General features: G+C 38.0%; 1 protein-coding gene across 1 annotated transcript in view; it reads right to left on the reverse strand.

Annotated features, from left to right (window-relative positions):
- Agmo (alkylglycerol monooxygenase) overlaps nt 1-15,201 on the reverse strand; it is a 356,358-nt gene that overhangs the window by 166,924 nt on the left and 174,233 nt on the right. Inside the window, exons 9-10 of the mRNA XM_004652846.2 lie at nt 14,971-15,105; nt 8,902-9,018 (exon numbers count right to left, since the gene is read on the reverse strand). Of these exons, the coding sequence (XP_004652903.2) occupies nt 8,902-9,018; nt 14,971-15,105 (252 nt within the window). The remainder of the gene's footprint in view (nt 1-8,901; nt 9,019-14,970; nt 15,106-15,201) is intronic.

Genomic DNA, 15,201 nt, shown 5'->3' on the forward strand with positions numbered 1-15,201 from the left:
TCCCCCACGGACATAATAAAGAAGGAACTTTTGTTTCTGAAAAGAGTGTTCTCATTATTCCCTGTAAAACTTCCTGTGTCGGCCTAACTACTTCTATACCCAGAAAAGATCATGGAGAGAACTTTCAACCCCTCATGTCGTACTAAACAATGATGCATTCCCATGTTAAAATAATCCCTTTAAAGTTTTTATACATGGTTAACGATTCCTAACAAAATTTCCCATGGCTTTATTGTAAGGAATAAGAAATGAAATGTCTATATATTGTTAAGGGAACAATGTGGTGAGTTTGAGAAGTTTCTCTCAAAGGTAAGAGCAACTCGTATTATCACGATGCAACATGTTACTTTTGCCTAAACATCTGTGAGGTGGGATTGGTTCTGTGTAACATGTGAGCTGCTATGACCTGGAAGGCAAGGGTAGTAGACCATGTGAGCGGGCACACAGATGTGGCTGCTATCATCAAACTATGACTGGCTCCACATCCTGCATACAGGACACACCTGGATTTCTCACGTGCAATGTTCAGCCTTCTCTATGTGTCACTGTTACAAAGTAGACCCAGGAACAGCATCCACTGGGACACTGCAATGTGATGTATAAGTCTGTGTGGGTCTTAACAATCTGTTCTAGAATGAAATAGGCTGTTTTAAAAAGTTGCAAATATTATCACTTTTGTTTTGCTAAATTTTCAGTTCCTTTTAGGTAATAATGTGATTAGAAAAACATTTTCCAGAATGCCATGTAAATCAAAGGGAGCATATTCGGGGTATAAAGCAGAATCTATACATAATATAGAAGCGTCAAGTTGATGAAGAGATAGTTGAAATACTCTCATATTTGATATGTTACAGGTAATGTTCCATGCCGCATAAAAATCAAGTCTGTACCCATAAATTGTGAAATCGGGACCATATTTTCCCTCTCACTTGAAAGAAACAAATCACATTTATACCAACATGTGACACAATGGTTTAAGAGTAGAAAAAAAATGACAAAGACATCAGGGTGACTGCTCTAGATCCCCATCTTGGGAGTTTAAGGACACAGCATAGAGTGAACTCACAGGCACCTGATGGGATCCTTGACTAGAGGAGATAGGGTTTGGATTTGAGAGAAACCAAGAGGCAATTGTTTGAGGACTGACATCTTTTTTCTTGAAGCAGTGCCTCATTATAGAACTATAGCTGGCCTCAAATTCACTGTGGAGACCAAGTTAACCTCAATTTTGGAGTAATCCTCCTGCCTCTGCCTCTCAAATGTAAGCTTACATGCAATATCCACAATTTCCCACAAAATCTACTATTTTTAAATGCATAATTTACATATTCATTATTGTCTTTCATTATGGTTAACAAAATTGTGCTTCTCATTGGAACACAAAATGCTTACATTTCTCATGTCTATGCTCATTAAATAAGTAGCTTTTGCTAATATCATTTCAAAATGACACATTAATTACATCAATTGCATGGTTCTAAGTTAGAATTGATGCTCATTTTGGCCCACATTTTTTTTTTCATATTTTGTTAACTACTACCAAAAACCTTTAGAAAACTAAATAAATTCCCAGGACTGGAGAATAACAGTGTACACCTGATATTGACTTGAGAGGACTCATGGGGACCTCACTTTAATTTGCAGAAGGAACATACCCAGTTATATGAGTAGAAATAAATACATTGATTATTTTCTTTGGTTCCATTAAAGATATCAATATGAATGGCTGTAAAGATGTCATAGTGGTTAAGGAGCTTGCCTGCAAAGCCTGAGAACCCATGTTTGACTCTCCAGATTCCACATAAGCCGGATGCACAAAGGTGAGGCAAGAGCAAGATTGTGCATCTCCACTAGGTAGTGCCCTCATCTGGAGTTTGATTTCTGTGGCTCAGGCCCTGGTATGCCAATTCTCTGTCTCTCTCTAAATTAAATAATTAAATTAAATAAATATCAATGGGAAAATATTAGTTACAAAATTGTGGGGAAATAATACTTTATAGAGTACTGTATTCAGGGAAATTTAACAAAAATAGCAATTTGCTTTTAAATTTATGTTGGATACTCTCAGATGACATTAACCTGGAAAAAAGAATCATCAAAATAATCTGTAAACAAATATATACGGAATAACTAGGGACTCATTAAATATGAAAAATAATAAACTGTCTACTAAAAGACAACATTACCTTTTCTATTTTGATTTAGAGGACACATTACTGTAGCTTGCAGTTCTGTTTCTAGGGTGCATTCATGATAACACTACATGAAGTGATCCTAGAAGCAAGGCATTGATTTCCCTAGCATTACTTGAGAAAAGCAACAAGTGAGTCATATCATTAAACTACACATTATGTATTTAAATATATACTGCAAAAGTTTCAGTAAGATAGGAGTGTGCTTCTTATACCTTTGTGGTGGCCATCAGGTCGCTTTTTTCTTCACTCCAAATGTTATTTACACAGGAGTTACACACATAAAACAAGTCAGTATTTATCTACTTGAGGGCATGGGTAGACAGAAAAGACTGTGGGATCCCAGCAGGCTCTGCAGTTACAAGTCAGCCACAACTTTTCCATGTGATTATTGGCTACAGTGGGTCTGGAAAAAAAATATTGCTGTTGGATTTTAAAGTGTTCATATGCTTTTAGACATCCCTGAAACTAGAAAGGTACTATAGAATTTTGCAAATAAGCAACCTTTCTCCCTAGTCACACAGCATGTGTTAAGCAAGGGAAAATGCTTGTGGGAAATCAGCCAATGCACCTTTCAAAGTTCATTTGTGTCAGGGATAGAGCTGTCTCCAGCTGCAACCTTAGTTTTGAAAGGTTTCAACACTGGGTAGTTCTCTTGATCAGTATATCTGAATGAGTTTCTCATAGTTTTTTTTTTTTTATGATAGTATAAAAACTTGGAGAAAACTTGCTTTAGGCTACATTTCCTTGTCCTTGCTTCTGTAAAGTTTAACTTTCATTGTATATATTTATTGTGCTTGGAACTGTGTTCCAAAAAGGTGTTTTCATACAAATATATATTATATTTTGATAATATTCCTCACATCATAGGGTCTTTCAATCCCTCTCCAGGAAACTCTCACTCTTGAATTGAATATTTAGGGAGAAGCTGCATTTCAGAATTAAAATAAAGTTTCACATAACTTAAAATACATTCACCTTCATTTTTTGATTCTGTGAATTAATATAATTTATTTGTGGATTTTACTTAGTACAACTAATAATTCAGTACTATAAACTGTGCTGGACTTTGGCAAATCAATTTAGAGTTGGATATTTTTATGCAGATGATTTAGCTTTTCTTTTGGCCTCATGCAATGACCTACACACTATTAATGGACATGCAACTTAGTCATATTTTGAGTGATCATAAGTATTCAACAATCTAACCAGTGATGGGCAAAGTATATAACCCTTGAATAGATGCTCATGAGATCCTAGCTTAAGCAGTTGTAGTGAACCCCCATGTCTGTGGATTTCAGGTTTCACCAATCACAGAATGAACTTATTCAGGTAGGTTCATGTCTACATGTGTGCTACTAAAGGCATGTGGTCCACGTTGCCATCGCAAGGCTTCACTCCTGCAAGAAACTGTAGCATTCAGATTGTCTTTTGTAGAGGACACGGCAAACTAACCTGGCACAAAGCATTATTAGTTTTAGAATACATAGATTACATAGAGAAAACTAGACAGAAGGCAATTATATACTCAATCATATTTTCATAATATTTTCTGTCACATAATATCCAAGTTTCTAATCTAACTTCATAAAATGTAAACTACAACGGAAATCATTTTCTGCTGCTACAACTAGGAAAGTTTCTCTGTAACTTCTTTGTGTATAGACAGAGAAAACAAGGAAACTTTTCTGTTTTTTTTAAAAATAGATGCCAATGAAGGCATATTTGGATATGAACTTTAAACGAACAAACAAGACAAAAACAGAAACACATATGTACAATACCAATAATTACAGTCTTTATATACTGTAAAAAAATTGCATGTGTTATCCAATTGTCTCAATAACATTTCTCTGCAAACCGACCTGACGAAGCTGTAATCACTGCGGCACATACTGTTATTAGTCACCACATGTCTTCTGCTGTCTGGATGGTGTGCCGATTCTGTTCAGGTAGAAGTCAGGCAGTGCTCAGGGGAAAACTAGGCACTCTGGCCTGGGGGCAGGCATTACATTTGGTGTCATTCACCCATGGTTAATTCATAATCCGCTGCTAATTATTGGTTTTAGTGGGGACATGTGAATTACTCTTGAATGATGAAACAAAAGTAAGACTGTTGGGAAGAACTTTAGGTATTCTTTTTTTCTTCATTTCTAAATGAGATTAATAAGATTCTCTTGGAGAATTCAGCCTATTGCCTTTGGTCACCGTCTGTGACACCAAGTACCTGGAGCTGCTGCAATTATAATGAGAAAAGTCGGGAGAACTACAGATAATTCTTTCTGGAGGTTTTACAGGATTGAACTTCTGAAATAATCAATCATGGGGACACTTGACACAGAATTTCCACTTATAGCCAATCCACAATTTAATTGGATATTTGGTTTCTTAGAGCAGAAAACATCTAATGGGCATTGATAACAAAGATGCCTTAAGGAAGCTGGAGTTCTGCAGGCAGGCTCAGAGCTTTTGAAAGGGATTAAGGGACTTTTAGAAACAAGTGCGGGTCACACACTCATAACGGAATAGAAGTTATATAAATCTAGTTGCTGTTCTCTTCACTTTCCCAAGGACTTTCCTTTTTCTTTATGTCCTCAAAACAAGTTTTCTTCCAAACCTTGCTCTCCCTCCTCTCAGACCATGCTGGTTTCTTGTTCACAGACCGGACACGAAATCCTCAAGCTTGACCTCACACACATTTGGCATAGTCACATCTGGGGTCCTTTGTATGTCAGATTTTAAAGCTAGAGCTCCTGGTACCCACCTTGGCACTGCGAAGGGAATAGAGACTACAGGATAATATGGACTCAGAGAGGCACAGATGCAAGGAAGAAAGACTCCTGATGGTGTAACTGAAACTCTTGCTTCAACCTCCTTAGGATGAAGCAAGAGCCAAAACTTTTCAGTTATGTGAATTAATAAGTTCACCTTGGATGGAATTTCTGGTACCTATAACCCAAATGCCTTTGCTTGACACACTCAGTAACCTATTTCATTTGAGCTTCGTGTTTATAAAGATCTAAATTACATAAACCTTATGGAATTATCACTGTGAATTACTGATACATAATTAATTACATAAGATTTATATAAGAAAATTTGTAACAATAATCTAATATAGTTTTCCATAGATTTTTGATTTCTGTGTTTATTTTATATTTAATCTTCTTCACACATTATATTTGCATAGTAGTTTTTTATATTAAGTTCTAGAACTTGATATCTTTGAGATTGTGGGTCTATTGTTTTAGCTAGTGTATTTTGGTGAGTTCATAATTGTTGGGCTGTTAATCATCAGAGACTGGATGCTATGAGTTAACTGGAGACATAGTCGGGACATGCTTCTTTTGGGTGCCTGAGAGCTAAGCTGAGCGCAGTTGAAAACTAGCCCTCACCTGGGGTTTACCCTCTTCTAGTATAAGTCTGGGCCCAAGTTCTACAAGAAGAATAGATAGTCACAGATTCTGATCTGCTTCCTCAGAGTCAAGAGCAAGATCACAGACTTTCCTTCCATGTGCTTGCTTTCTTCTTGTTTGGCTTTTCTTTCCCGAGGGTTGATTTGTTTGTTTTATGTCTGTTGGTTAATTTGAGGTTCCTTGCCTGTCTGATGTATTACCAACTGAAATTGTCATGGACCCTATGTCAGAATAGGGAATATTCCTGACTCAATGAGATTATTCCATGAAATGTACATTTTCTTTGTAACAAAGAACCAAATCACCATTTTTATCCTAGCCTGTGATTGTATTCTATTTCACCTACTCTGATTTTCTTTTCTTATTGTTTTTCACCTACCTTTTTGAATTATTATCCTCTCAGGAGAATATATAAATGAATGTAGACAACAAAATATTTAAGAATACTTGTTTTTAAAATTTATGTAATTTACAATGTATTTTTGCATGCTTCGCATTATTTTGTTCTCTCCAAAATACAGGCAACATGAGTATTTTTTGAAGGCAAAAAAGAAAACCTCTGAGGATGTGAATATCTTATCAACTCTGGCCTATACCTGTTATGTTTCCATCAGGCAAACTGAGTATTATGAATATCTTAGATAGGAAGAAAATAAATAATGAAAACCATATTTTGAAAATTTCCTTTCAAGCTATTGTCTAAATAATGTAGGTACCTTGTTCACATAATTGGCAATAACATTGCTGTCAAAAAAAAGAATCCACCATCACCCTCAAATGCTGAAGCATTACCCTCAGGGAATTTGCAGAGAAATTTAGGGGTGCAGTTTGTTTGGCCAAAGTGGAAGTATGTTGGTGCCTAGAGCACACAGTCCCGCCCAAGCCCCCAGGGCCTTGAAGGCCCTCCAGTGTTCAGGATAAGTGTACAGGGTCCCAGCACCATGGTGTTTCTGCATAGAAAGGGGATGGGGCTGTCAGTATTGCATGTTTTGATTCTTATGATAAGTAATTCGTTATTCAAATTGATAGCAAACCACTTAATGAACACTCTATTCAGCAGCACTAGGGATATAATTAACTCAGTTACATTTAAGATTCTAGAAGAGGGCTGGAGAAATGGCTTAGCTGGTACAGAACTAGCCTGCAAAGCCAAAGGACCCCTGTTTGATTACCCAGGACCCACTTAAGCCAGATGCACAAACTGGTACATGTGTCTGGAGTTCATTTGCAGTGGCTGGAGGCCTGGCATGCCCATTCTCTCTCTATTTGGCTCTCTCATTCTCTCCAATAAATAAATATTAAAAACAAAATTAAATTATAGAATAATTGATTTACCACCTTAAATTTGTGATGCCTCTAAAATTAAAGTTATTATAAATAATAGAGCCCAGTCATTACAAGGAGAACTTCTCTTCACTTTGAAAAAGACGGTAGATTATTTTCTCATACTATATTTAAAAGGCACTTCTGGGTAAGATGACAGCATAGGAGTCACGCCAAACCAGCCTAGGGAGGGATTTAAGCAAAACCACAGCAAGATACACTCTTATTCTGAAAAGTGAAGGGGTATAGGTTATTCTTAGACATAGCAGAGAAGCAGGAGAGACCAAGATCCTTAGAAATGAGGAAAAGCTAGAATACCACTGAGGCACTTGGGGCCAGCAGATCAGCGTGATCTGCACACCTCCTTCCTCCAGGGCACCTGGGCCAGGCACACTGAGCGGCAGAGACCAAACAAAGGGATTTCCCAGCCTCATCAGCCTCATTGCAATGTCAAGAAATCTGAAGGAAAGACAGCTGAGATCAACTAAGGAGCTACTGAATGGGATACAGGTAGGACTGGTGAGCAGGATTTCTACTAAACTCCTTCTATGAAGCCAACATCACCCTGATACCAAAACCAGATGAGGACAGAACACAAAAAGATTATTATAGACAAATCTCCCTCATGGACATAAATGTAAAAATTCTCAACAAAATATTGGCAAACAGAATATATCAGAAAGATTATTCACCCCAACCAAGTAGGCTTTATCCCAAAGATGCAGGGATGGCTCAACATATGCAAATTAAATAATGTAATACATCAAATAAATAGTCTGAAGGACAAAAATCACATGATCATCTCAATAGATGCAGAAAAGGCATTTGACAAAATCCAACATCCTTTCATGGCAAAAGCATTACAGAGACTGGGAATAGAAGGAACATATCTCAACATAATAAAAGCTCTTTATGACAAACCTGCAGCCAACATAATACTAAAGGTAGAAAAACTTGAAGCTTTTTCACTAAATTCAGGAACAAGACAAGGGTGTCCACTATCTCCCCTTTTATTTAATATAGTACTGGAAGTCTTGGCTATAGCAATAAGGCAAGAGACACTCATAAAAGGGATACAAATTGGAAAAAAAGAGATCAAATTATCATTGTTTGCAGATGATATGGTTCTATACATAAAGGACCTAAAAAGACTCTACCAGCAAACTGTTAGAGCTGTTAAACACTTTTAACAACATAGGTAGATACAAAATAAACACACAGAAATCAGTAGCTTTCCAGCATTCTAACAACAGACATGCATGAAATCAGGAAATTTCTGCCATTCACAATTGCCTCAAAAAATAAATAAATAAATAAATAAATAAATAAATAAATAAATAAATAAATGTACCTTGGAAACAACCAAGGAAGTGAAGACACAAGGAAATAGAAAGACATCCTATGTTCTTAGATTGGAAGAATCAATAATGTGAAAATATCAATCTTACCAAAAGCAATCTATACACTTAATGCAATCCCCATTAAAATTCCAATGGCATTCTTTGCAGAAATAGAAAAACAATCCTAAAATTCATTTGGAAACACTAAAAACTTTGAATAGCCAAAACAATTTGAGCAACAAAAATAAGGCTGGTGGTATTACCACAATACCTGATTTTTAGCTATATTACAAAGCCATAGTAACAAAACCAGCATGGTATTGGCACAAAGACAGACATATAGATCAATGGAACAGATTAGAGGACCCAGATGTTAATGCAGGCAGGTATAGCCATCTGATTTCTGACAAAAATGCCAAAACTATTCATTGGAAAAGCGATAGCCTCATCAAGAAGTGTATGACATTAAAATAAAAGACAGACTAATGGAGTGAGGGACAGGATAGGATGGAGAGCAGAGTTGTGATGGAAAAGTGGGAGAGGGGAGGAGAATATTATGGTTTATTGTCTGTAAGTATAGAAGTTGTCAATAAAAAGTAAAAATTAAAATAAAAAATAGATGCTTCTTACAGATGCATTCAGAAAGGTCTCCTCATAAAATGCTAGCATCACTGCAAACTGTAGGACTGAGTATATCTTCAGTACTTGGGATACTGGTGATGAGAAGGGAACTTCTTGTCCTGTAACCTAGGTAGGCAAGAAATAAGCATGTCCTTTACATTGTTCCAAAGTATGTTTCTCTTGCTCATCTTTACACTGCATGAAGAAGTGAGAGGATTCACATTCATCATTTCATAAAGGTTCTAGTGTGTTAATTTCTTTGGATAGAAAATGTCAGTTAGAAGAGCTGTTTCCATTATAATAGTACTAGGTACTAGAATTGTGATTTAGCCGATTTTTAAGGATGAAAAAAATTGCCATTGTGTGATTATGATAATAATACATAAAAGAACAGACTTGATGCTTCCCCATCTATAAATATGCCCAGTGACCTACTACAGAAACAAAGAAACAAAAAAGTAAGGTAGATATGGGTAGTACAGATGAATTTGGCTCAAATTTAAACAAGGTTTTGTTAGAAGTAACTTTCCTAAACATGAAGTTTCCCAAAAGTTTTATATCATTATTTTTAAAATACGGACTTCAGTATTTGAGTAATTTTAAAATATTTGGTTTGAATTATCTATTAGGAAAGAAAATAAATGCTTATCAGGATCCTTTTAAGTTGAAATTATATAACTAGATTGAATTTAAAAAGTATCACAATTGATTTAATTTTTTAAAAATAACAATATCCAAAAAAATGAAAATAACAATATCCAGACAAATGACGTAAAAACCACGTTAACTTTATAAACATTGTAAGGGTCCAAGAATTGCTGAAGAAAGACCCCAGACTCAAATAGTATGTAAAAACAAAGAGCATTTATTCTGCAGAATCAGCCAGGATGTGGGGGTCAACCATTCATACAAAATGGCGACCCCCAGCAGAGCACACAGGCTCCTGTTAAGCACAGCTAAGGGAATTCCAGGTGGGTTAGGTAATCTTCTGATATGATTGGATAGGCAAGCAGCCATTACAGTTGTAAGTCTCTGATGGGTTGGGGCAAAAGCGTGTGAAAGGTACATGTCTGGACATGTTTCCAGGAGCTGACTCAGCCCCCAGAGAACAAAATGGCGGCTCTCTTCCCAGGCCACGTGTTCAGGGTCACTGTTGATTAACAGCCCACCCTTTGTTTGTGGTTTTTCCCTGAAGTCTTGCCTACCTCTCTAGGAAACTGAAACTTAGACCTAGTTAGGGTGGTACCTTACTGAAGCCTGTCATGGCGTCAGTTTGGTCTCTTCACACATAACATCATCTTTTACATGGACAATATTATGCTTTTGTTTTTTTCTTTTTCTTCTTTTTTGAGGCAAGCCCAATAAACTAAACTTTTTTATGAGAAAGAGAGAGAGAGAGGGATGGTATGCTAGGGCCTCCAGCCACTGCAATCAAACTGCAGGCACATATGGCTCCTTGTGTGCATGTGGGACCTTGCGCATGTTTTACCTTGTGCATCTGGCTTTTGTGATATAGCAGATTGTTTAGGGTTCATTGAGATGAGCTTCCTGACGAGGCACAATTAAGGAGGAAGGGATATTTATTGAAGCTTACATATCCAGGTGAAGTTCCATAATGCAAAGGAAGCTGACCTACTTTCATAGGACCAAGCAGAGAAAGAGGCACAAGCAAGGAAAAAAAAAAAAAAAAAAAAAAGCCATACACTACAGCACACTTTAGGAACTCCAGCTAGGCCCACTTTGTACAGGTTTAAATTGAAATCTCAAATCCACCACCACACCTTAAGATCCACCCAGTGAAACCACCTCCAATCAGGTGGCTGCATATGCAAACCACAAAGTAATAAAACACTGAATATATTGGAGGCCATCTATTCAAACTACCACATATGGGATTTGGTGAGTCAGATGTAGGTTGAGCAAACTTCACAGGCAAGTACCTTCACCACTAAGCCATCTCTCCAGTTCCTGTTTTATCTTTTTTTTAAAAAAAAATTATTTATTTATTTATTTATTTGAGAGCGACAGACACAGAGAGAAAGACAGACAGAGGGAGAGAGAGAGAATGGGTGCGCCAAGGCTTCCAGCCTCTGCAAACGAACTCCAGACGCGTGTGCCCCCTTGTGCATCTGGCTAACGTGGGACCTGGGGAACCGAGCCTCGAACCGGGGTCCTTAGGCTTCACAGGCAAGTGCTTAACCGCTAAGCCATCTCTCCAGCCCCTGTTTTATCTTTAATTCTGTAGTTTTGTTCATAACCTTGAGATTATGAATAAAAAAATCAAAAGCACTTATATCTTGAGCAACTGAAAGTCCAGTTTCCTCTCCAGATGAAGATTTAAGATTAAGAAAAAAATACTCTCATTGTTTCCAATATTTTGTTTTATCTTTTAGTCCTTATTCTATTTTTGAAATAATTTCTGTATTACTTTCTACTCTCAAACAAAGTCAGCCCTGCTCTGACACAATAATTATATGTTTTGAAGGTGAAGGAGGATAGGAGAAAGATAGCTCCTTTTAGGCACCTTCAGTTAGAGATTGATTGAGGCCCAGAGATAAACAGAAGATGCTACCCACATGACACCTGTCTACAGCTGTCTATAGTCTAGAACACAACTTAGCTAGACAGCCCAAATAGGCTTGCTCAGGGGGCTGGTCCGGTAGGCTTAATGTGGTATCTGCTTTCCAAGTCTACAAACCAATCTGTTTTTCCTCTTGCCTAAAAAGGCAGCTGACTTCTTCCTGTGGCTAGCTCCACCCTGCTCTGCTGAGCTCAGCTCCACTTTTCTGGCTCTGAGTGACTCTCTTCCATCTGGCCATGGGGATACATATAAGAAAGGCTTCCCCCACACAGAGCCAGGAGTGGAGGGAGAGCAGAAATAGTGCAGTTTCTTGGTCTGGGAGAACTTTTCTGTTTGCCTCTGCTTTAGAGTTTGGGATAATTTCTTGCTTTGATTACATGCATGATTACATGCATGAATCTACCACTTGTTTATTTCCCTTGCACTCTAGATCTACCAGGGGGGTGCTCTCACTAACTCCAGGCCTGTGACCTTAAACTAGGGACAACCATGAGTGTAACTCTCTCCGTTGCTCATTTCTCCTCTGTAGTTCTTGGTTTTGTAAGAAGGTTAAAGGTTGTTGGAGTATGAGAATGTTTGGACAGCATGAGGATTGGTCAAAACTATGGGGACTTTTAACGTTGGACTGAATGCATTGCATTTTACATCATGGACGGTTTTCAGTTTATGGAGGCCAAGAACAGAATGTGGTGGTTTAATTCAGGTGTCCCCATAAACTTAAGCGTTCTGAATACTTATGTCTCCAAATGGTGGCAATTTAGGAATTGGAACCTTCAATTGTTTACATACCTTTAGGCTAACAAGTCTTGCTGTGGGTAAACTCATTGGTGGGGTAGCCAGCTTCCTCTTGTCGGTGTTTGGCACACTATCCTGGTCCTATTGTCCACCTGATGTTGGTCAGAAGGTGATGTCCACGCTCTGCTCATGCCATAGATTTTCCCTGCCATCATGGAGCTTCCCTTTGAGTCTTTAAGCCAAAATGAACCCTTTCCTCCCATAAGCCGCCCTTGGTCAGGTATTTTCTGCCAGCAATGCAAAGCTGGCAGAAACAGTATCTCATCTTTTTAGTGATGAAATTAAAGGTGTACTTAAGGTTCTTAAGGCTCCCTTCATCTCTGATGCTCAGGGGTTTAACATGGGTGGCCCACATGCCTGTTTTTTCACCCACATATGACTCTGGGTTGGGGATTGTGTAGCTCTGATAACTAGTTTCCATTGCCCTGCTTTTCAAACCATGTGCCCTGAAAAAGTCCAAATGTTTACCTGTGTGAGTTTGAATGTATGCCCCCAATATTCTCACGTGTTTTGGTAAATGTCGTCTCCAGCTTCTTGGTTTGAGGAGGTGTCATTTGAAGGCAGAATCTGGACTCCAGTCATAAGGCATCACATGGGGGTGGATCTGATTTTTAGCCCAAAGGTATGCCGACATGTTTTTGAGCCTGGGTTCTTGCTGCTGGCTTCCAGTTCCCTGTTGTTATCTGTGTTGGCTTGCATGGGCTGTTGCTAGGTTTTTGTTTTGTTTTCTTTTCTCTTCTTTGTTTTGCTTTCTGCTTGCATCTGTGAAAGGGAGCCAGCTTCTTCCTCCATTATGGAACTTCCACTGGATTTGTATTGAGTTCCTCCCATAAGCTGAGTCTGTTTGGAACCTAACTTCAGCAAAGTGAGCTGACTATAACAGAAGTTGGAAACAAAAAGTGGGGAGGTAATGCTCAGAGGAATCTAAAAATTTAGACTTGGGTACTTTGGAACTTTTATGCTGGAATAATTGGACAGAACTGAGTACTTGCAACTGAAGATGCCTTCCATAATGATAAGATAAGGTTTATGGGCTATTATGATGAGACTTGAAAAATGTTAAATGAAGAGAAGGTAAGATTTGGAGACATGGCTTATGAACTGTCCAAGGTGAAAGAGAGACCACAGAACTGCTGGACTGGGATACTACCATAAAGGCTTACTGCTGTCTTCTGCCCATGGACAGAGAGTTAGATTTTAAGTCTTGACTGTTGTGTTTATTCAGGATATAGAACTGAGAAATACAATATTTTAGGTGGGAGAAATTCAAACAAGTTTAAAATTACTGGTGCTAGGGCTGGGTGCTAAACGTGCTATTGTTAAGGAGATATTGCCATGATTAAACATGGTTCAACTGCTTTACAATGAAACAATTGGAAAGGATGCCTGAGTTGGAAAGACTGAATTGTGGAAATGTAATCTCTTTTGTAAGGAAGAAACCTCTTTTTCAAGGTCACAATTTATTTAGATCCTGGATAAACAACATGGATCTGTCCTGCACCTGGTATTTGTTTTGGAAGCATGAAAAATGTTTGGAGTGAGTCATGAAATGCACACAGTTCCAGGAGCCACTGCTGAGATGTGGCATTTGAGGCAGGGTATGAAGTCTTTGATAGAGACAAAAACAAAAATCATTGGAAGACTGACCATGGTTTGCAACTGAGAACCAAAGATGTTTTGAATATAGCAGGAATGTACAAAGACTACCACCAAGCACTATTGGCTCAGGATGGAAGTTTTCCCTGGATACTAAGCCCAGCTTGATGGGTGGATTTGGAAAATCCAGACTGTCAGTCACTGGTTATGGGTACCAGACTTGAACTACAGATGTTTGGTGTTTACCTGATGTTTATTGATTTTGCACTGGTCCAGTCTCTCCTTGTTATGCCTTCTATTGATGTAAATATTTACCCTGCACCATTATGTGTTAGCAGTATGTAACTTGTTTTGACTTTACAATACTCATAGTTAAGAGACAATCTTAAGCCTCAGATGAGACTTGGGACCTTGTAACAATCTTAAAGTTGGTAAAGATTAAGTTGAACTCAATACAATTTACAATGAGAGATTGTAATGAGTCTATTGAGGGTCAAAGGGTAGAATGTTGTAGCTTGAATATATGTCCCCCCAATACATTTAGGCATTTTAGTAAAGATTGTGTCCAGCTGTTTAGCTGGCGGAGGTGTTACTGAAGGGTTGATCCTAGAGCTAAGCCCTAAGGTATCACCAGGGGACAGATCTAACTTTGAGGCTAAATATGAAGAGATGTTCTTGACCTCTGCCTGGGTCCCTGCTTCTGACTGCCAGTTCCTTATTATTTGTTGTCCTTTGTGCTGTGTTTGCTTGTAGTATAGGATGTTTGGTTTGTTTGTTTGCTTTTTTTCTCTTTACTTGGATCTGTGAAAGAGGCCAATCGTGTCCACCATTATGGAACTTCCCTTGGATCTGTAAGCATGAAATAAATCCCGTTCCTCCCATAAACTGTGTCTATTTGGAAGTTCATCCCAGCAATGTGGAGCTGTCTAAAACACTATCCATGTAGACAAAAACTCATTTACATATCCTCAGGGTGGAGTTCATTCATTAAGCAATGCACTGCTCTGTGACTAAAGGAACATTTTTTTATGGACCTGCATAAAGGTAGCACTCTTGGAACTATGAGATTAATTTTCATCATCATCAACTTCACAAACTCTACTTACCTCTGGGATCTCTTCACTTAGGCCAAGCCTTGGTTTGCCTGGACCCCATCCTGGTCCTTTAAATATTACAGAAAACTTATGGAAGAATCCAGGTGTAGCCCAGAATGTAGTCCATATGTAATGGAAATGGTGGAACTAGAAAAAATAACACTATAGCTTATTTAAGGTAAAGCAAGCATAGTAGAAGCTACTAAATATGACAAGTTATGTACTATATTATATGTTTCAATG

Source organism: Jaculus jaculus, chromosome 16 (genome assembly GCF_020740685.1).
Source record: "Jaculus jaculus isolate mJacJac1 chromosome 16, mJacJac1.mat.Y.cur, whole genome shotgun sequence".
Taxonomy (NCBI): Eukaryota; Metazoa; Chordata; class Mammalia; order Rodentia; family Dipodidae; genus Jaculus; species Jaculus jaculus.